Consider the following 23,896-nt stretch of genomic DNA (forward strand, 5'->3'; position numbering starts at 1 on the left):
TATTTGGCCATGGAAATTAACAACTCAAATCTTGCTCTAGAAGAGGCCCTTCTTGATTGTTGGGTCAAACTCATTGACAGATACTTTTCAAATTGCAAAATACTTTTGTTCTTTGCTGATCAACTTAAAGATCTATTTTTGCCAATAGCTCCATGTCAGTTTGAGCACTGATCTCTGGGCATCTGTTTAAAAAAATTTCCTTGCCAGAGGATTTGTTCCATTGTTAGTGATGGAAGATCCAATAAACATCTTACATGCATGTTACGTGAGTGCAGCCTTTATGAAAAATTCTTGCAGCTGCCTCTCCTCCCATTGCACCTAGCAATGTCTTCATCATCTCTGCTGCTTCTAAATCTTGGTTCTTTTCTGCTTTGGAGGTAGGGGGTGGGTTGCCTTTATTTGGAGTCACAGAAGTTTAATTCAGAGAGCACTTTATCGGATTCTTACTCTTACCAATACAGTTTGTGCTGCCTTGATATTCTGTAATAATCAAGGCACACATCTGTTCTTTTCCATTGCCTTGCTCCATTTTGTGATTTCTTTAGGTGTCAGCACAAATTAATCCTAATAATGTGAAGGAGCAGTAAGGAAGCTACAGCAGATCTGACAGCATTAATTACCTTTTTCTTCCTCTATATAAGAGACCAGATGGACACCGGTGGCACATGCTGTCAGTTGCTATATTGCTGCAGGAATGTTGTCATCTTTTGCAGTTTCTTGGAAGATATCTCCTGGGTGGTGCTGTTATTTTTGATTTGCATGATGCTGGTTTCTTTTGAGAAGCGAAGAGACGGAGTGCATAAGCGTACCAATCGTGCCTACCGTCCCTGTCCTATTGTTTCTTTTTATTTTTCTTATAAGTATCTATCTCATGTATTCAAAACTATGTTTATTCTTACACCTGTATCTTGTAAGCGGTTGACAAATCAAATAAATACTAAATACTAAACACTATATCAGGGACAGGCAGGGTGGATGGTGAAGAAATGGAGAGCAATGGCACTTTTAATTCTTCAAGTACCAATAGAAAAGGATAGTTGTAGCTCAGAATTGAACAGTGAAGCCATCGGTGCTCTCTGAGTTTCCTTGCAGATGTTTCATTACCAAACTAGGTAATGCCCTGATGATTACTGTTAAGTTCGGAAAGAAGGGAGGCCACACCAGAGCTTCAGTCATAACACACACTTTATTCATGGGAATAAAGGGGGCTGTCGCGTCTGCAGCTAACAGCAGACCTACCAGCGAACAGCAGCTGGCTCAACCTAGCAGCCGGCTTTTATAGCCGACTGTCGAAGGGAGCCAGCCAATGGGGACTAAGAACGCCCCCGTAAGAATTGCGGACCTGATGGGGAACTGGTGTCAGCCCCAAGGACATAACAATTACCTAGTTTGATAGTAAAACACTGGCAAGAAAACCACCAAGCTCGGAGAGCTCTAAGGACTCCACAATTTCTCAAGACGTTGCATGGACATTGGCCTAACTAATAGGAAAACAACTCAGACTCAGGGGTGGGATTCTATAGAACCGGTTGTTACGATTCTGTGCAGTTCAGAGAACCGGCAAATCACACCACTGGCTGGCCCCTCCCCTCCCCACCCACCCCACCCAGGAGGCTTCCCTGAGGCCCAGTCAGGGGTGGCTATTCAGGAGGTTGGGGGAGGGAGAAGTGGCCTGAGAGCAGAGCTGAACCTGCCTTAGGATTGAAGCTTCTATTTTTCAGTGCAGACTCAGGCAGCAGATCACAGAAAGGCAGATCTGGGAGTGAAGCTGTGATTCTGCAAGCAGCTCAATCTGCCTGCCTACTTTGCCTGATTTTGGATAAAAGTTGCTCTTTTTTAAAAATAAAAAAATTCAATCTTTACATATATATTTACAAGCCATGCCCAGCCAATCACATGACCACCAAGCCACACCCACAAATTAGGCCATGCCCACAGAACCAGTTATTAAGAAATTTGAATCCCACCCCTGTTCAAACTCCATAATTCCTTGCCATTGTTTAGACTTGCTTGAACATTACAACACCAGTTACTTCGATGTAGATCAATTTGCTAGCCCATTTTTCCTTTGAAAATGCACAGACTCAATTTTTTTTGCTTCCTTCCCCCTCCTCCAAATGAATAAGATTCCTTGGAAAATCAGTCTTATTTTTCTAATTTTCAATCCAGTCTAATCAATTTCACCATCCTTGTTAGTCAGTTTCACAGTGCAGGTAGAAAACCCATGGTTTGATTTTTCCCGACGTTCTATAAGTGTATATTCTTCATAGCCTCAAAGTTGCTTTTCAGGAGGCAACTGGGCTCTCTTGTTTTTTTCCTTGAAAACTTCTTGCTTCTCATCCAAGAAGCCTCTTTAGTTCTTCAGAAGCCCGTTTGCTTTTTGAAAAGCAGTTTCGGGACAACCATGACCTGGAAGATTGAGAATTTCCATAGACATTTATGTTCTTCATAGTACCTCACAGATAGAACTTATACCAACATATGGCTCCCAGCAACATGCAGAAGTCACAGTTGCCTGATAGAGCTATTTTTAAAGAGGGTTTTTTCCCCCCAGAAAAATCCTGAAGAGAAAATGGCATCGGTGATTGAGATATAGTATGTAATTCTGTGAGCCAGTCATCACACTGAAAAGATGTAGCAGCTGTACAGATCTGACTCACTTTTCTTTGTGAGTTATCAGTGCTGGCTCCTAGCTTGAAACTATACTAGCAGCTAGTGCAAAAGACAAGTATGAATTGTAACCACTCACAATACTCACTCCCAAAATAAGATGAATATTTTTCACATCCAGTGTTCTCAGTTTTTCACATCCAGTGTTCTTTCTTCTTAGAAAGAAATGTCACCCTCCTTCCATCCTTAATCTTCCTGACTTCAATCAAAGGCAGCAAAACAAGGTTTACCTTCCATGGCTGCTATTGGTGGGCGATGTAAGAGAAGAGCAGGCAGAGTTGTGGGTGGAGTTAAGCAAGCCATCAGTCTAGAATAATTACGTTCCAACAAATGGTTGGAATTCCATTAACTCTTATCTAGCACCAATTTAGTGTTGAAAGTTAGTTGGCTAGATTCTTCTGTATAGGCTTGAGCAAATAAATCTTAATTGCAATTTATTGTATAGTTCACCTGATTAATGCCATGCAAAATATTTTATTAGATATTTCCCCCAAATTCACATTCAACTGGATAAAACAGAACTTGGCTTAAAAAATTAAGGGAAAAGAAAGGGAAAATAAAACTTTTAATCCTTTGAATTTGATGTCAAAGCACAAGTAAGAAAGGGATGGGTGTGTGAACGTCCCCAAGCATAAACTGCTATTTATTCAGCACATTGCTGGTCCCATCCTTCATTTACATCCTAAGAGAAGGTTCCAGAAATCAATGGGGTGTTTTAGGGGACCCTAACGCATTCAGAACAGGCCAGAACAGGAAGTGTCCTCACCAGCAAAGTATTTAAGCAATCAATAAACTAAGAAAAAAGGAACACACAGAGTCATTTCTCAGTTACTCCATCTCACATTAGTTCTAACAGATGGGGAAGGGGGAAAAAACTCTCTTGCATGTTCTCCCTTAGTTTGTTAAAAAATAGAATTTAGTATAGACCAGTGTTTCTCAAAGTTGGCAACTTTTAGATGTATAGATATCAGCTCCCGAAATTCCCCAGCCAGCATGCATAATTTTCATTACAACTAATTACACTGGAAATCTACAACTACATTTTATTGGATTTGACAATCATGTCGGAATTTTTCAAGTCTGTGTCATCTGCCTACCTTCACCTTCTTTGAAGCTTGCTAGCAACTGCCATAATCAGGGAGGGCGGGGGGTATATTTTGGAGGGGAAGTGATGTGAAGGAGTGCTATGGGAAATTGGGGAGTATGGGCACTGACAGGAACCAGAAGTGCCAAACTGAGCCATCTTCGTGCCTTCCAGGACACCGGCCCTGGGAAAGGAATTTATAGAACAGGACCTGATTGGACTATGCTCCAAAGGGGGAGGGTTTGGGACATTGGGAATTGCTTTCAATATTTGATTTTCACACCGTTTTTCTTCAGAGCTTGTCTTGCTCACCCTGCACTCAGCATCTTTAGTAAAAGTACCTTCTCTCTAACACCTCTGGAGTTAAGGGTCGTTCTTTCCCATTGTGGCCAGTCTGACAGTCTGTCTCTGCTATACTTCCTTTCCTTCTTATACCCCAATGGATCAGGGAGAGGTTTGCTTGAGCTGCTTTTGTATATTATTTTATTTTTTAGGACTTAAAGAATATGGAGTCCTTAATGCCTCTGAGCTTGGTGGTTCGCTCATAGAAAACTCATTATCCAAATGATAATGGTAATAAACTTCACCCCTATTAGCATTGATGATGTTACCTAGGTAATGAAACATCTATAAGCCAACAAACCAAGCTCAGAGACCAGCAAAGTCTCTACAATTCAACCCTGGACTACAGATACTCTCTTAAAGCATGTTTCAGAGCCTTTGCCTAAGTAAGCATTCTTGCATAGTTCCATCAAGGTCACCTCCCTTACTTTCTACACCAACTATGCAAATGTGGGTTAGTTTGATGTATGGCAGGGGAACATAGCTTCATTAGGGTTGGGGACCATATCAGGCTTCTCCTAGCATGGGCTTCGTGGGAGTTCAGTAGGGGAGGGGTTTTATGGAGTTTAAGGCATGAAAAGAACACATTAATCTTCAAGGCTTAAGACTGGTTTTGCCTGTGAGGGCCCCCCTTTCTGAGTTCCCCTCAAAGCAAAAAGCTATTTTTTGCAATCTCTAGGTCCTAATTTTTTGCCTTGTTGAACTACTGGATGTATTTTGTAAAATCTGAGGGTGGAGGGGAGATTTCATGGAATTTGGGTGCTGTGGCTCTAAAGCAGGGTGGACCAACCTTGGCCACTTTCTACTGATGGCTGGGGAATTCTAGAAGTTGAAGTTCACAGGTTTGAAAGTGGCCAATGTTGGACACCTCTACTCTAAAAGTACTTACCTTTAGTCGAAATCCATCACATCTGCCTTTTGAACATGACAGAAAATGCTTTACATGTTAAGGAATATTTATTGTTCAAAATCATAGGATTGTAAGAACGATCACTGCAATGGTCATAAGCTCAAAAAGACAGAAGTTTTGCATTGGATTGGGGGGGAGGGGGAAATTATGCAGCGTTGCCCCATTTTGACAGTCACAGAATTAACAAAGAATAGATTGGATGTTTTGCAGGTGAGAAATTTAGGTAGCAAATTTAGAACCAAACCAAAGCAGTTTTTTTATATATAATTGGAGCAATTAACAAGAAATGCTTCCCTTGCTAAATGCTAAATTTTGTAGAACTGCAGGAGCAGGGAGGGCTGGATGTATAAGATATCCTGGGACTTAATGGGTAATTTACAAAGTGCTAGTATATAAATTGTTGTTAATTAGTTTAGTAAATGCTTGCTGTGGGCTGCTAAATTAGAAACTGCTCAAGCAGATGTGATGGGCAGTCAGAAAGGAGATGCTTCCTCTCCAGCTTGTATGCATTTTTACATGCTGAGCATAAAATATATAAATAAATAACCTGTAACCCACATCTATCATTGGAGAGACAGAGAATAGATGTTTCAGGAGGTGGCGAGAAGTGGATCCATTTCAGAATCTTGCATAGCTGTGGGTCTCTCTGTTTGTGTAGATCAACAGTGTTTGTTTTGTCTCTACTTTATGTAATGACCAACAATCTCCAAGTATCAGGTTCAACAGGTGGATGCCATTTAGGTCCAAAGTCAGTACAGGTAGGCTTTTGTGCCTAAGGTGTGACTAAAACTCACAATCACCTGGTAATTGGCCCAAAGTCACCCAGCTGGTCTCCATGCATGAGAAAGGACTACACTTCTTAGTTTCTAGGTTAGCACTTTCACTGCTACACTAAACTGGCATTGTTTATTTTGTCTTGATTTTAGTTTAGTTTGTATTTGTTTATGATTGCTTTATTCCAACCTGCCTTTGGTGCCATCTGGTTGGCTTGTGGGCCAATCTTTTTGTCTTGGGTTTCCTTTTCATTTTATATTTGATTTCTGTGGTCATACCTTGTTTTACACTCTGTTCCAATTAAACTATTACTTAGTATGACTTTTGTTTTCTTTTTTTGTTATTGTGTGCGGCCCAGAATCCTTTGGGATTGGTGTGAGTTTTATGTACTCATATAAAACAAACTGTAAAAAAATATAGGAAATTATCCAGGAGAAGTTGGAGCTTATATATTTTATAAAACGTTAATAAGGCCACGTCTGGAATATTGCATCCAGTTTTGGTCACCACATTACAGAAAAGATGTTGAGACTTTGGGAAAAGTGCAAAGAATAGCAACTAAAATGATTCTTTAATCATTATAATTTGCTTGGAGACAAAAACATATGAAGAATGGTTGCAGGATTTGGGTTTGGTTAGTCTAGAGAAAAGAAAGACGAGGGGGAACATGGTTAGCAGTATTCCAATATTTGAGAGTGTACACAGTTAGCACCTACCCCTCTTCTAGAAGAATGAAATATCCTAGGAAACATTAAAAAGGCAGAATATTATACCTTCCTGGACAAGAAAAGGAGAAAGATGCCCTTGGAAAGCAGCCCCCACCTTTGTTAATAGCCCCAGAAAGACTGAGCCATCTTATGTACTAGACAGAAGACCTTCAGCTCCAGCAGGATAGGAATTGTCCAAAACCCCTTTATTACATCACCCAGCAAAATTCAACCAAGCTTGGGACTCAAGACAACCTACAAAGTTACCCCTGCATGGCCCCATGGGAGTCTGACAACCAACCAGGATACATTTCTTGCCACAGGAAGAGGAAGTAAGTTCAAAGCCCAACAGAGGGTATAAATCTCTCTCACCCATGTGCTCATTTTTTGCCCAGGACCTCAAAACCATGTGGTGCTGTCCACCATTAAACCATCCTTCCAAGCAGTCTCGATGTTTCCAGTGTCTGACTTCTTCCCACTTGGAAGTGAACCCAGATGGACATTTCTTCCAACAATTGCTTGCCACAAAGAGGAGGGGGTCAACTTATTAATTGTGAGGACAATTAACCAGTGGAACTGCTTGCCTCCAGAAATTGTGGGTGCTCCATCACTGGAGGTTGTCAAGAAGAGACTGGACAGTCACTTGTCTGGAATGGTATAGGGTCTCCTGCTTGTGTATGGGGTTGGACTAGAAGACCTCCAAGTTCCTTTCCAGCTCTATTCTGATATTGAGATTTGATTCCAGTCATGTAATTAAGAAAGGGGTTTTGTGGCATCTTAAAGTCTTAACAAATTCATTGAACAAGGAAGCTTTGGGGAATTGCTATTCATGTTGTTGGATATATGGAGGTTGATTTTGGGAAGACCTTAGTGACAAAGTCTCTAATCCCACAGCAGAATTCCCCAATAAAGTTACAAATCTGGTTCATTTGCACAATTAGCTAAGCATGGATAGTCTTAACCTTAGCTCTGTTTCATTATGGTTATACTGAATTCATTTGGTTGGTTTAAGCTTCAGTATTTCATGCAAATCTAGGAAATGGATTAATTCCATAAACTATTGTGTGTCATGTGAACTCAAGCAGGCTTTCCTGCATTCAACAGCAAGTTAACATGTGAATTTGATTAATCTCCTAAAAATGGCATTACATTTTCTCTTGAATTCTCCCCTTGTCTTTTCTCACTGGAATTGATCTTTCTAATTAAACCATGATGATCCTCACTCAGGATTATTAATGCAATCCAATGAGATCAGGAGATAAAAGCAACTTGGGGCTGGAATGAATCAGCCAGGCTGAAGGCAGTTTATATATTGTGCAGGTTTGGCCATGACTTAATTGTTCTGTGACTTGTGGAAGCCCAGTGGGTTCCAGAGTTCAGAAATTTGGCTGCTCTCGGTCACTTTTCTAGCATATGAATAAAAACGGTGGGAGGGCAGTGGGGTCATGTTTGGCTTTGCGCTTATTCAAGAAGTTGAACTGGAGAGCTTTTCCAGCAAGCATAAGTGATATGAGTATAAAAATAGAACATTTATGTCCTAGGAACAGCAGTATATTTGGAAATGTTTTTTGTTATGTTGCTAGTTATGTATTTGTGCTAATATGCATTTTTTATGTTGCCTTCAAACTGTAGTGACTTACCACTCTGCAGGAATAGACCAGTTTGTGATACTCTAACATCTTCTACAGCCTGGAACCCTCCAGAGCTTTTAGACAACAGTGCCTGTTAGAGCTGGTACAAGAAGATTGCATCCATGCAACAGCAGCGCAATTGTCCTAGTCCCAAGGTGGAACAGCTGGCTGTGGGTGAGTGAAAAGGCCAAAGAGAACAAGCTGTGAATGCCTGCTTCCTCTGTTCAACCTCTAAAAGAGCATCTCTTGTTTGTTAGGGCCCAACCAACTTTCTGGATGGGCAGGTCAATTAGCTCTCTGCTAGTCAACAGTTAGATGTGGGTGATCTCCTAAAATATCATATGATGACTTTTGCATCCATCTTTACTTTTCAGTTCAAGCTTTGGAAGAGGGTCTAGGACAGTGATGGCTATTTTGGAGCACCTGTGCCAAAAATTGTGTGCACACTTGTGCTTAGGCTTGCATGCTCGCATGCCAGCACCCAGAAAGCAATGTGCATGTGCCCCCTACCTCCTGTGCATGCGTGCACAATTCCCCACCCCCTTACCTGCAGTGTGCCTCCAAGCTGATTTTTGGCCTCCCAGGCTTGAGGAAAGCCTCTGCAGCCTGAAAAATAGGCCCATTTTGTCACTTCCGCTATCCTGGAAATACAGGAAGTGATGAAATGGGCCTATTTTTCAGGCTGCAGAGGCTTTCCTCGAGCTTGGGAGGCCGAAAAAGGCCTCAAACCAGCTGAAAATCAGCTGGGAGGCGTGCGCATGTGCAGTGAGGTAAGTTTGCCTGCGGCTTGCATGCTGGCACAAATGGCTCTGTGTGCTACCTGTGGCACGCATGCCATAGGTTCGCCATCACACGTCTAGGACAACTTGCTACAACCAAATCACTACGGTCAACTCACTGTGACCAACTTGCCAATCGGACAACTCACTATATGGCCAACTCGCCCAAGGACAACTTGCTGTGGGACAGCTCAGTGCTGTATTAATCATTTTATTCAGGTACTTTTATTATTGGTGACCACACTTTTGTCTAAATTATTGTAACACTTGTGTTTCTGGATTGACTTTCCTATTTTATTATTATTGGCCATGATTCTGTTGAAATTAATTTAGCTTTTGTATATGTTGAATTGTTCTGTGGTGAGTTGGCCATGGCAACTCATTTCCACTCCATTTGGGACATTCCACAGACATCTTTTCAATTTGCCAAGCTAATCTTGATTTGTGTGTAGGACTGGATTTCCTGATATCTAGCATTCACAATGGCATTATGGGAGTTGTAATCATGATGTAAGTGGAACATAATGAGTGTAGAAGTTCTTTTGTTTCCTCTGAAAGCTTTCAATCAGCAGGGTTTCCTTTTTGTTATTGCTTTAACTGGACTCCTCCACTGTATGATTTACACAAGCATGAACACCAACTTATTGGACAATCCATAGGCCAAATATAGTGAAGCAAGTTGCCTCTAGATCTTAGCCAAACTCGCACAGTCCTTGGCTCATTTCTGCATCTTCTTTTAGGGTATCCCCTGCTTTAGTAAGAAATGACATTCTTCACAGACTACTGCATGAATTAAAAAGGGGTGTCAGAAAGTAAGAAGAAAAAGGGAACGGTGTATAAAAGAATTTGTGTTACTATTACTGCTTCTAGCCCTTCTCTCTCTCTCTCTCTCTCTCTCTCTCCCTCTCCCTCCCCCCCCCCTCTCTCTCCCTTTCTGGTTGCTCCCCACACAGTTTTTTTTCTCCTTTTTATGACCCTGTACCCTGCAATCCCTTAATTTGTGGTGGAGTCAGGGCGACTGAAAGGAGCTGAGCATTTACTGGTGAGGTGCCTTTCCTGATGCTTATGTGGCGTTTGCAGCAAAAAAAATTTCTTTTGTGCCCTGATAGAGAAACATCTGTCACTGCCTAAGATTGAACTCTCAACCTTCTGAGTGGAAGGCGAGCACCTTCACCACTAGGCCAGTATGCTACTCTGGCTGTTCCCCACACATTATGTCTATATAAAGGAACCTTGGCAGTAAGAAACTTTCATAAGAATCCCAGTTGCTGTGTAGCCCACCAAAACCCATCAGCCACTAACCTGCTAAAAGCAATTTGCTATGACTTTGCAAGCCCAGCATGGTGTGCTGCCTTGCTAGGAACCTCCCTGATGGTGTTAGGATTACTTGTCCCTCCTGACATTTTTGAGACCGATGATACCATAAGTCGATCATTCTGTGACTGTCAAGGATACCCCGTCCTAATGGCAGCCTTAGTGTCTGTAGTGGACCATCAGAATACCTGGTGGTATCATCAGCTCAACTATTTAAAGGGATTTAACCCTGGTTCAACTTTCTTTTCTGAACTATGCCTGTGCAGACAAAGGAGGGTCCTTTAGAAAACCATAGAAGAATGAAAAGAACCAGAATGAAAAGACCACAAAAGAAAATCAATGCAAAAATTTATATTTTATTTTAATTCAAAAATTTAAAATAGCTCTCAAATTCAGTAAAGTATGCAGACACAAAGGAGAAGCCTCATATACAGAAATGGATAACTTAAAATGTTATATATCGCAGACAAGCCAGCTTATGTGTAGAATACATATTTACAATAGATTTTTTTTCCTCCTTTTTATTTATTTTTTTAAATGGAAACAATATTTATACATTTTATTACATTTACAAAAAAAGCTGAATCTTCCACTACTGTTTACTACAATAATGAAAAAAAGAAAATTTACATTGTGTCTTTTCCCCCACTGTACAAACCTTTATTTCATAAAAATATATCTCTGTACAAAAGAAGTTTTTTGTCTTTTTTTTGTTTTTATTTTTTTGTTAAACTGTAACTCAAGTCCAATGGGCACTGAAAATGATTTCTTGTCCAGCTTTCAAATTTTCATTAAAATTCTCTTTCTCCTCCAGCCTCAAGTTAATAAAAGAAAACAAATTTTATTTTAAAAAAAATGAGTTAAGCTTCTGAATGGGAAACTCATAAATTGCAGGGTTCACCTTGCCCAAAATTGTAGCATTTCAATTTCATACCAGATACCTTTGCAGGATAATAGTTTTCATATTTTCTACCTCAAACAAGTAGTATTTTAGTGGCAGCTGGAATAAGTATCCTTTCCACAAGAAAAGTGAAAAGGATTTTAGGGGTGTTTTAAATTGACATTCTGCTAAGACAACATTAAACGAGCAAAAAGAAAAAGAAAAACAGAGCAAAACAAAAAGAGAATCTGGGATCTGCTTTTCTGAGAAGGCTACACTCCATTATTAACACTTTGAAGTGACCATGAGCAACCAGCTTTCGAAACCTGATAGTGTTGCTTGGTTCAAGTAGAGTTAAAGACGCATCAGGAGAACTACAGAGTAAAACAGTTGTGAAGATCTCTAATCTCAGCTCCTGTGCAACACCTAGATGTTATGCAACCATTCAAGGTTGGTGAGATTTTTTTAAAAATAGCCTTTTGATTGACAGGCTTTGATTTACCTGAATGTGGAAACTGGCAGCCTAAGCATTATCAAATATGTTCATTTTGAAGTTTAGAAATTCAGTGCTAGGTGGCTTTGGGAAAGCTCAGGCTTTTAAATGTAAGTAGCCTTCTGTTACCCAGACTGTTGTTGATTCTGATATTAGCAACAGAAACAGATTCTAACCATGAGTTGGTTTCCATTAACCAACAGGACAGAGTAGGAAAGATAGGATGAGTATTCATCTCACCCAAACATTTTATGCAGTCTCCTTTACTTTTAAGAGCAAACAGAGAGACCCAATTTCCATCCAGGGAAAACAGAGCTTGTGAAAAAAGTGCATTTTTCTTTGACTTCCTGTTTGACACAATATCTTTTGCCTACAAATAGGAAGGATGTCCTTTTGGAGAAGTAAAATGATTTTGTACATTTCCCCCTTGCCATGATTAAGTAAAGGAGTTCAAACACCTTAGTTGTTTCTTCAGAGAAAATAGGAACACCCTCTAAATAGATCCTGGAATGCACTTTTAAAAGGGGATGCTATGCTAATTGAGGAACAGGTCTTTGTGGAAACTAGAATTTGGCCAAAGCTCTAATTGCATGGTGTAGAGTAAGCTCAAAATGATCCAGGAGAAAAATGCATTTTGTAATTCCTATTCCAGAACTGGTATTTTAATATTTATGCTGACATCTAAGATATGAGGCCCAGATTGTTGTGGGCAATATGCTGACCCTGTAAACGCTAAGAAAGGGCTGTAAAGCACTATAAAGCGGTATATAAGTCTAAGTGCTATTGCTATTGCTATATGAAAGATGGAGTCAGAAACATGCAGGCTGGAAATACGAGGAGGAGGAGGAGGAAGAAGAAGAGGCATATATGTCATTCTTTCTCATGGCCCTTTTTGGAGCATCTAGTTGTATATTAAGATACCACATAGTAGTCACTTCCTATTCAAAAATTTCCTGTACCTTCAACCATCACTAAAAATAACAAACAAGATAAATTGATATTTTCTGCCTCAAGCATCTTCACAGTTTTAAAAGGAAACTGGAGCAGTCAAAAGAGAAGGCCAAAGAGTTCATGTATTTGAGGAGGCTTGCAAAAATGCACACAGCCTATGTGGTTTTAAAGGCACACGTGTGTGCATATTTGTATATGTACTGTAAGCATGTAAATGCATGTGTATGTATTCAGAAGGTAAAACTCTGCTTTTAGTTTCCATCTGAAATGTGAAAACTGTTTCTGAGTGCAGTTTCTCACTCCATTGGGTTTGCCATCTTTTATTTTTGGCTTCTATCTTTTGTTAATTTGGTTGTAATTTCTTTGTTATGAGTTGCACAGTATTTGAGAGCTGAGTGGCGTACAAGTTTAATAAATTACTCATACTATTAAAACACACTAACCTTAAGGACCAACAGGATGTGACAGTATTTTGCTTTAAATTTTACAAATTTAAATTAAAAAAAAAACTTTTCTAATAGTTTAAAGTTTGGCATTTTTAAATCTACATCAGTCTTTCTCAACTTTGTCAGAATTAAACTGTGTGGAATTATTAGACCTCTAGACTAAGTAATGGCAAATTGCCTATGCAATTTTAAAATTCATTTATCCTTTGAACTACCTAAACCACCATTATTGTTTTTACAAACTCGACAACTTTAAGATATGGTCCTTCAATGCTCACATTTCCCCAGCCATCATTCATGCTGGCCGAAGAATTGTGGGGGTTGGTCTATACAGCTTAAAGCTGCTGCCAAGGTTGGGAAGCACCGATTTACAGAATGGATTTCCCAAAATCTAGCATGCTTCTATTTCTGGGATAATAGCAACATTAGAACCTTTGTGTGGAGAGGGAAATTTGCAGTGGTGGGGTTCAGCCAGTTCATACCATTTCAGAAGAACCGGTTGTTAACTTTCTGAGCAGTTTGGTGAAATGATAATTGGAAGAAACCATTAGGGCAGAGAAGCAGTTTTTCAATTATTTGAATCCCACCACTGAAAAATTTATGTTGTGATCATACTGACATAACTGCCAATATTTGTGCTAGTGAAACCTTTTGCAATGCCTGTAGAGATGGGGGACTAACCATGGCCAAAGAGGTGAAATGGAGGAATGAGTATTTGTGAGTTTGCTGGCTGGGGAGCAGCCACTGTGAGAATTGCCAACCATCTTGCACTTTCTCTATTACAATTTAAATTCTAGAAACAGGGATGGGCAGCTATGGCCACTTTATGACCTGTGGATTTCAACTCCCAGAATTCCTGAGCCAGCTCAGACCATAAAGGAGCCATAGTTGTATCCTAGAATATACTTGCAAAATTGCAAATCAATATTTTTTTTCCAACTGTCACCTGAGAATTTACAAAGCTGATCATGTATTCTCCTTTTAGAAAACACCTCTAGATCCAATTGTTGGCAATGCCAAAAGACCGTGCTGAAAATTTGAAAGGAATTAAACATAATAAAAATGGAAGCAGTGGGAAGTAACCGGAGAAAAAGAATGAGTTTCTTGTAAGTATCAGAACGTTACTTCATTAAATATTGGGTAATCGGATATTGATGTTCCATTTCTCACTCACTATGCTATGTCATGACCTAGAACAGGGCAGATACACTACTCTGTGTTTCCCACTACAGCATCATAGAGGCAATACAGAATGGAAACCCACATGTGATTCAGACATGAACATGAATTCAGAACATCAAAACAAATGGAGACACATTCCTTATGGTAGCTGCTGGTAAAGGGATTGGAAAGAATTTGAGAAGCCCATTTCTGGATGCTTTTCCTGTCTTGTTGAATCAGGATGCTGGGTGAGATAAGCTGTTCTCTGAATATCAACAATTATATACGCTACTGCATTCCCCTGAAAAAGAATCCCGCAAGCTCCATCTGTAGCTGTGTTGAAAATCCATCCATTTACATTTGTCTCATCCTCAGTCTAATTAATGCCCTCCAGTTGCATGGAAAGTTGGTCTAAACCCTTGCAAATTTGTTTATACAGGCCTGGAAAATTCAACAGGGTCAAGATGGGATTTTTAAGGTCAAGTGGGTAGTTATTAATATATTGCCAATACAGAAGAATATTTATAGCTCAGAGGTCCTTGGTGCTCTTTGACCTTGGTTGTTTCCTTGCAGATATTTTGTTACCCAAACTAGGTAATTGATCGAGTTTGGGTAATGAAACCTGCAAAAAACCAACCAAGCTCAGAGAGCACCAAGGAGCTCTGACCTAGGTACTTGCCCTATCCATTTTATTTATGCAGTATGTAATAATTTGTTATCGGCTGGGTTTAGTCAAATTGTTTGACTAAGAAGCAAAGGCAGCAAAGAAACCTAACATCTTCCACCTTTTGTGCAAGACACTTTGTTCAACAAGACAGCTCAGGCCTGCTTCTGGAAAAGGCTGGGATGAACAGATGTTCCAAAATTGTAAGGCAGAAGAAGAAGAAAAATCCTGCTTTTTCCTAACAGGAGATATTAACCTTGTTAATCATGAAAATGATTGCCTCCTGCTTTCTCTTGCCTTTTATGTGAACAGAACTGGTCAATTAATGAGGAAAAACAAAAGAGCTCCCACGGTTGCCTTAAGCTGGCCTTCAAACTCTCTAGGAAGATGTTTCAAAAGCTTCTGTGTCACTCCTCTTTCTTTTTGGGTATCAGCAATTCCTTATCTTTCCATACACACACAGAATGAATGAATAAACAGGTGAACAGAGAAAAAAGAATATGGGATAGAAGTAAGAAAGATGAAACAAAACATGAAATGAAATCCTATGATTTTTAGGACTGGGTTTCAAGGATGCATTTTCTCCAGACCCTTTTGAAGAATAGCTTCAACAATCTTTCCTAATTTGTGTCCTGCAAGTGTTGGGCTTGTAACTCCCAACCAACTTAGGGGACCCAAGTCTGGGGAAGCCTGAGCTTGTCAACCTGTGTGATGCTCGGTTCTTAGCTTGCACTCACGCTACAAAAGCTGCTGGTTTTCGTGGTTTCTGTGGTTTAGCCACAGAATGAGCCAGCTAGACAACGAAAGGGTGTTCTTCAAACTCTTCTCTCGGAGCTATCATTCTTGTATGGTAATGATGGAGGAGCATCTGGAAAGTGCCTTGGGCCAGGATGCTCACTCCATTTCCATGAGGAATAACCATTTGGTGAAATTATGGCAGGTAGAAGCAATTTCCGTGTTCCATCTTGACTCTTTTATTCATTAGTTAACCTGTAGTTAACCTGGCTGGGTCTACGGAAGATATATTTAAAATTGAAGATACAAACTCAATGGGTTGGGCAAGGAAGAGTTCCTCTCTTCCTCTATCCTCAATTTATTTCAGTTGTACCATGGGTGTCAGTCCATGGAGGTTCTCAACCATTCAGGTCATGGCTGTACCAAAGGTGCTTTTTTCTAAAAGGCAATTGGAATTTCTTGGGGGGTTTTTTCTTTGAGTGTTTCACTTCTCAACTGAAAGGCTTCTTCAGTTCTATCAGAGCTTCTTGGATGAGAGATGAAATGTTTAAAAAATGTTTAAAGAAAAAAAATGCAATGCTGAAAGAAAAGTAAAAAAAAACTCCAGAAAGTCCATTTGTCTTTTGGAAAAAGCACCTTTGGGAGATGGATGTCAGTCTTAAACCTGTCCTGGGTTTCTTCATATTCTCTAGACTCTAGAAACTGAAAGCTTGACTAGATGGTAGGAGCAACATGAGGCCACTGCTGCTCTGTAGGCCTGGCTCTTTGTTCTTTGCAATGCCTGAGTTAATTCTACTCTTGATCCCATTGTGCTATGCTGTCCCCTTCTCTGCAGCATGGGCTTTTGCAGTGGGAAGGGCTTAGGGCAATGATGTCATGGCATAGATTGTGCTCACCTTTGCAGTAGGATGGGATGGAAGCCAAGAGTGATGGGTTGGCAGCCTTGTTGACTGCATTTGAAAACTCTTAGATAACCTGAGATGAGACTCTATCAGGCTCTTGGGGAAAGGTCATAAGACGTTACTTTTGTATGCAAAGTTTCTTAGACTCCATCCTTGGCATCTTAAAGAACATGGAATGGTGCTCAATGCCTGATGGTGAACCACCGGAAGCTTGTTGGTAACAGGCAGTCCCGGCCCCTTTCTGTTGCTACTGGTGTAGATAATGCTGCAGTAGATAAGTGAATTGGTATAAGGCAGCCTCATGAGGAGAACCAGGCAGAAAAAAATCCCTGGATGTCGGGCCTAGATAAACCAGGACAGTAGTGCAAGATCCTCATAATAATAGATGGGAATAGCTGAATGAGGTCTTTCGCTAACAGGTGTGTTGTCCATTTAGCCCTGCAGTGGGTTTATATAGCCAAGGATGAAGCAGAACAGGTAAGTGAAAGCATGTGATAATGCAGTAGGGAAAGTTACTTACCATTTTATTTCAAAAACTGGAACATCAAGTGAATGAACCTTCTAAGGTGGCATTTGACTTCTTAGAAATATAGAAATATATATAAATCAGAAAAATAAATTAGTCACATCAGGTATTTGTGATGTCATAGACACAGAATCATAGGTGTTCATGATCCTCATGCTGCCAAGGTCCAAAAACCATTGCACAAAGCAATGAAAATACCTGGCTGGGATGCTACTCTCCCCCCCCTGAAAGAAAATATTGTAGATCAGGAGCTCGCAAACTGTAACAGACCTCCAAGAAATGCATGAGCTGGGACTGAGATAGCAATAACTGGATTCTCCAAGTTCTGTAAAGGAAAAGGCCCGTTTCTTATACCAAGAACGGCATCACTGTATTTTCTCTGGATCACCCTAAAGCTCGCAGCAACCAAGCAACGATAACCATTTAGTTTAAAAGAAGTGGTTCTGATTTGATCTAATCATTGGAACTAGAGATGGGAAGGACTGCCAACTTTAGAAAACGTAAGGATCAAATGCTCTAAAAATGCAAATTGGAGGGTAGGAATGGGAGGCCTTCTCAGAGGATTGCAAGGAGGGTCAGAAATGTGACATTCTTGCACTAGAATATTAATGTAAAATAAATATATAAGGGTGAAGGGAGAGGAGGAGAACCAACATATATCTAAGGAACATTTCTCCAGATGCTAAACTTGCTGTATGAGTTTGATACGCTGGATACATTTAGCCCAAGTTCTCTGCATCCACAAATCTCCTCAAGCAGCATGTGCCTGCTTCCTCTTGTGTAGTTTCTTCTGGCAGCCAGTTGGGTGCATTTTCTTATATTGAAGTTTCCCCCAGAAAGGTGATTATCAACCACAGGCAAACAGTGGGACAATCAATGGTCTTTGAGCACAGACAGCCAGTCCAAAGGTTGGCCAGGAACTGATAGAAAAAGGCTCAAGGATGGGGAGGGGCATCTCTGGAGGAGAGGGAGGAGGATAGATTTCCACATCTTGTGTTCTTGGCACAAGAGCTGGGGTGGATGCTTTGGTAGATCTGATTATCAGTTGCAGGAGGGCAGGACTATGGGCAATGAAGATGCGGAGCAGTGATAAACAGCAAGGCAGTCTCTCTCTCTCTCTTTCTCTCTCTCTCTGGATCAGCTCAAAGGCACCATATCAACTCTGCAGCCCCAACATTTCTGGGTGAGGAGATCATGGGCGAAGATGAACCAGGAGGATCATTGGGCACTGGTGAGATTCCCATCTCTGGAGAAGGCTGCACGGAGAAGAGAATGGACACACATACATACACACAGAGGGGGCAAGGGAGAAAGGGATTTCTATCACAAGAAGCTTTCACTTGAACGAGCCACTGTTCCTGTTAACTTAATTTTTTATGTTGTGTTTTTATTTTTTTTAAAGATGGATGGATGATCATTTTAATTGGGAAGGAGGGCTAGGGCCTATATCCCTTCAGCCCACCTATGACATTTTTGTCAGCATAATTAAAGTGATACTCTTGAAGCACTGTTCCAAATAATCCTTTAAAACCTGAAAATATGGTTCCTGATTCTGCACCATGACATCATCACATTATCAACACTCCGTCAAACTCCAAGACCATAAATAAATAAAACATTTGATAACCCCTCTGGCCATAAATAGTTTACCTATCCCTGCATCCAAAAATACATCCTAGAGTTTTTTTTTTTAAAGAAATGCCCAAATAGTTCTCAAAGGAATGGTAACATTAATGGCTTAACCAATCTCTGAAAACACACAGAAAATTTAACAGGATGTTATTGTGGCATTGCCAGCATATTTGACTGAACTAAGTGATGGCTGATACACAGAACAAACTCCCTTTGTAGCCTGTTGGAACAAGTATCTTGAAGAAATATAAAACTCTTCAGTCATTTTTTACTGTCTAGACATGCTGGCAGTTCAATTGTGTAACACCCTTAATTTGGTATTGATTTAAGCCATTTTCTGGGCTTAAACCATAAGCTAATCAAATTGGCAGGATCTGCAAAACATGCTAAGCCCTGCAGAAACTAATCAAGGTCAGCATCAAGGACAGATGGACAGATGGATGGACGGATAGGTGCATAGGTGGAGGGATGGATGATATGTAGTATATTATTTTTTAAGCTGCTCTATCTTACAAAATGTTGTTGCTGGTAATTAAAAAATTATCTCTGAAGATTGGATCTGAATAATATTTCCACTTTCTTATGGCCAGAAATGGTCACTGCAGCTGTGACAGTCATTTTCTCTTAGTAAGATGTGAATAATAGTGATTATTATTACCCAACCCTGTTCAAATTAAATGCCAGACTAACGATAATTTGATGGGTCCCGGTAGTAGCTGAAAAGCATATGTGGGAAATTTGTATAGAGGTGTGATACTTACTGCACACAGAATTGTAAGTGCTATACTGCAGTGCACACAGTGCTGACGGTAAACTCTGCCTCATTGGCCATGATGTCTGTTGGCTGCAAATTGCGGTCATACATTGGGTTTTCAAATGTTCCTCGGACATTGGTGTTTTCATGGCCAGCATAGCCATTGAACGGCACCTTCGGTCTCCTTCTGTTTCAGAGAGGACAAAGAGGTCATAGGGGGAAGGGCTCTGCAGAACAGGTACACATAGAAACTACAATGCATTAAAATCTGTAAACATTCTGTTGGTCTCTTCTACCTCTCTTGTTCAAATTAATTGAAATGAAGAACCCCAAAGTGCAGTTTAACTGTGGCATCAGCCTAGCTTTGCTGAACAGAATATTCAACTACTAGGTAATGGTTAGAAGGGATCTTGGAGATTATCTAGTTCAATCCCCTGCTTGAACAGGAGACTCCTATTTCATTTCAGACAAGTAGATGTCCAGTCCCTTCTTAAAAGCCCCCAGCACTGGGGCACCCACAATTTCTAAAGGCAAGCCATTCCACTGGTTAATTGTTTTCATTGATAGGAAATTAGTTCTAGGAAATTTCTAGTTGGAGAAGTACAAATGTGGTTGGCTGCTAGAAAGTATGAAATAAATGGATACTATTTCTCATGGCATTGGATGGTAGCTTTCAACACTAATGCAGTGAATAAAGGACAACTGAACCCACACATGCAACCTTTTACAATGCAGTAACAAATCTGGGACTAGAACAACTAGTAACCAACAACACTAGACTTAACCACTGCCTCAATCTCATCTTCTGCAGTAGTTTGAATTCAATTTACAGAATACAAATTAAAGAACTATTTTCCAACAGTGACCACAACATGATTGACTTTTGTTTCAACATACATCCACACAAAAGTCATCACAATGATGGAATCCCCAATTATAACTTCAAAAAAGGCAACTATGATCTTATAAACAATGATCTCTCATCCCTTGATTGGCAATTTCTATTCTCTGGATGCAATACTGTAGAAGACCATTACAACATATTTTTACTTGAAGTCAAAAGAGTCATCAAACTATATGTACCATTAACAACTCCCAAAACCAAAAACCAAAAAACAAATTACCCATAACAATAAGGAAGCTTCAATCCAAAAAGAAATCCTTTTTTGTGGAAAAACAAATCTGGTCACGTTGCCAACTTCAAAAGCAGATACAAAAATTTATGCCACCAGATAAAAACTGAATGCACCAATTATCACATTAAACAAGAAGAAAACCTTCTACGCACCAATTCCACCCGTGCTTTCTACAATTTTGTAAACAACAAACTAAAAGACTCAAGGTCCATCCTACCCCTGATAGGACCTAATGGTAAAGACTGCAATGATGACACCATTAAAGCCAACCTCTTTAACACATTCTTTGGCTCAGTATTTGTAAAAAGCAATGGATCATGCCCAGTATCTCCTAGTTGAACCACAAACAACTACAATGATCTAATAAATATCGATTTTACAGAAGACAATGTTGAAAAAGCACTATGCAATCTGAAACCATCTCTATCTATTGGACCGGATGGAATTTGTGCCTACTTCTTAAAAAAGCTACCCACTGCCATAGCCAAACCTCTAAGTATAATCTTTGAAAAATCTTTCAGGACCAGCTCCTTGCCAAAACTATAGTCACAAGCCACGGTCATCCCCATCTTCAAAAAGGGAGACCCCTGCCTAATTGAAAATTACAGACCAATCTCCTTATGCTGCGTCACCTGTAAAGTCATGGAAACAATTATGAACCAATCCATCATCCTCCACTTAGAAACAACAACCTACTCTCTAATAAACAATTTGGTTTCAGGAAAAAACTATCCTATAATCTGCAACTCTTGTCTGTAGGGGGCGTGCAGAAACGCACCAACGTGCCTACCATCCCTGTCCTATTGTTTCTTTTATTGTTTTACTTTTCTTATATGTATCCATGTATTCATAACTATGTTTTTACTTTTATCTATTATCTTGTAAACAATTGACAAAAATAAATAAATAAATAAAATAAAATAAAAACAGAAGGAAGGCCCACAAACAAGGCAACAATAAGTTAAAATAAACTTGAGCACAGGCATTTGCAAAAATGCCTAAGATAGAATAAGAGAATAGCAGATTTGGAAGCCCAACCTGCTGCTCAGGCAGGAAATCCTATACCATTTCAGACAAATTTTTGTCCAATCTTTTCTTAAAAACCTTCAGTGTTGGAATACCCACAATTTCTGGAGGCAAGTAGTTCCATTGATTAATTTATTCTAACTGTCAGGTTATTTCTAGGTTGGTTCTTTCCTTAGATACTTTATTGCTTCTTGACCTGCCTTTTGGTGCTTTGAAGAATATGTTGACACCCTCTTCTTTGTGGCAGCCCCTCAAATATTGAAAAGATTGCTATCCTGTCACCCCCTAGTCCTTCTTTTCCTTAAACTAGATATACCCAATTCCTGCAACTGTTCTTCATATGTTTTAGACTCCAGCCCCCTAATCATCTTGGTTGCTCTTCTCTGCACTCTTTCTAGAGTCTCAACATCTTTTTATATCATGGTGACCAAAACTGGAAGCAATATTTCAAGTCCTCCATCTCTCCAATTTCCATAGAGATAAAAGTGGAAGGAAACTTAGCACATTCAGACTTGCAAGATTCTGTTACTGTAATTATTTAAGATACAGGTAGCTGAGATCTGCTTGAGGTCTGTTTCTTAGTCTGGTCTACCTGATATGGCTAACAACTAGCCATGCTGCATGGGGATCATAAGAAATGAGATTTAATCAGGAGGACACTGGACCAGAAAACCCATAATTATTCTTGCAATCCTTGTTATGAAGCCCTAAGAGGTTATTTTCAGCCTTCTCTACTTGGAACATCTCACCTGTGCTTGTAGAGATAGAGCACAAACCCTGCAATCATCAGGGCAATGAAAGGCACAAGGATCGCAGCTGCAACTGAGCTGCTGTTGGATGCAAATGGATGTCCTATTGATTCAGGATCCCGTTCAATGATGCTGCTATCTGGAAAAAGAAACACCATTAAATTACTGGTGCCAAGTACAATTGGGAAGGGGAGACCCGGGGCTGTCCTGGCACATCTGCTGCGTATAAATATAACAAACTATTTAAATCTCAGATTTAATCCCTATCACCTCTAATTAAATAACGTCTGATGGGATTAATGAGAATGGTAATTGAATTAAATTCACGTGAACTAGTAGGCTTGACAGAGTGCTGGTACACTTATCCATTAATTCACAGTCACTTTCTCATTCTTCAATGAAATCTTTCAAATAAATATTTCAAAGAAAGATTTTGTTTTTTATGAGACAAACCAAAACATAAAGTTAGCCTGCTATGGTTTTTCCCAAGATGAATAGCTGAATGTTCCTTTTATTTGTTTGATTTGAAGCCTAAGACCCCATAACAGTGTTCCCACTTAACATAATGCACACAATGAACAGTTTAAAACTACAATACAGATGTATAAATAACATTGACAAAATGACTATAATAAGTGCTGAAAAGTGATGGAGAGGGGATAGAATTTGGCAAAATTCTGGGAATGAATTTATCTAAATAACACCTGAAACTTAGTTTCACAAGATAACAAAAATTACATTGAAAAGGCCGAAAAATAATCAATTCAAAAGAAAAATAATTATACACAATAGCTAATACCCACTAAAACATAAATGGAAAATCTCACAATTGTCATGTGGCTTATATAAATTCCTTAAAGTTATTGTTTGGGTCAACTTCGGTCTGAACGTTATTCAGCTTACCTAGTCTTTGGAGGCCAAATTGTCCAAAACCTTTGCCATGGACAAACCCTTGGTAGACAAATGTTCCACTTGAAGCTTCTGGGGTGACCTGTATTTGGAGCGTGAAATGAAAAAAATACTGCAAAATCCAAATACAAAATGAAAAATCACAGTGATAGGAATAGAGTGATTGTAGTTTTAAGGACAATTCGTCCTGAAATTGTCAGATTTATTTAAAACTATACAATAATTTAATAAAAACATGTTTTTGGTTTCACAGCAAAAATCCTGTCAGATCTATGTATCTGTCATTTCTTCAGTGGAAGAAGAAAATTGGGGGGAGGCTGATAAAGAAATCCTTTCTTGATATAACCTGAATATATTTAATCTTATATCGAATTTGTGTAACTCACACATGATACAATGGAAGGAGAAAAGCCAGATGGCCAGAACTATCACCTCTGAGAGGCACAGCCAGGAGATGAGAAGATCATAAAAATTCCACAGTGAGATGTATCTGGGGAATCTCTGGAAAAAGTTCATTCTAAAAAGGGGGTGGGGGGAAATTAGGTATGTCCTGGGAAACTGTGAGAAAGATCGTTCCTACAGAAGGGGTGGGAGGGGAATTAACATACTGGGTTTTGTTTCTCTAAATACACATCGAGATAAGGGGAGGGGTTCTAAACTCCCTTATGTATCCCTGTATGCCTGAAAGACCTCAGACGCTGCTTTGAACTCCTACATGAAT

The 23,896-nt window shown here is 39.7% G+C and overlaps 1 protein-coding gene across 2 annotated transcripts in view; it reads right to left on the reverse strand.

Moving 5' to 3' along the window:
* Window positions 1-10,547: 10,547 nt before the first annotated feature.
* CSMD2 (CUB and Sushi multiple domains 2) overlaps window positions 10,548-23,896 on the reverse strand; it is a 635,577-nt gene continuing 622,228 nt past the window's right edge. For both annotated transcript variants that reach the window (XM_087939569.1, XM_026702685.2), the window contains 4 exons: window positions 23,170-23,257; window positions 22,267-22,405; window positions 19,363-19,542; window positions 10,548-18,225 (listed from right to left, as the gene is read on the reverse strand). In XM_087939569.1, the coding sequence (XP_087795695.1) occupies window positions 19,383-19,542; window positions 22,267-22,405; window positions 23,170-23,257 (387 nt within the window). In that variant the 3' untranslated portion in view covers window positions 10,548-18,225; window positions 19,363-19,382. The remainder of the gene's footprint in view (window positions 18,226-19,362; window positions 19,543-22,266; window positions 22,406-23,169; window positions 23,258-23,896) is intronic.

The sequence above is a fragment of the Pseudonaja textilis genome, chromosome 10, assembly GCF_049901715.1.
Source record: "Pseudonaja textilis isolate UNSWEBS1 chromosome 10, rPseTex1.2, whole genome shotgun sequence".
Classification (NCBI taxonomy): domain Eukaryota; kingdom Metazoa; phylum Chordata; class Lepidosauria; order Squamata; family Elapidae; genus Pseudonaja; species Pseudonaja textilis.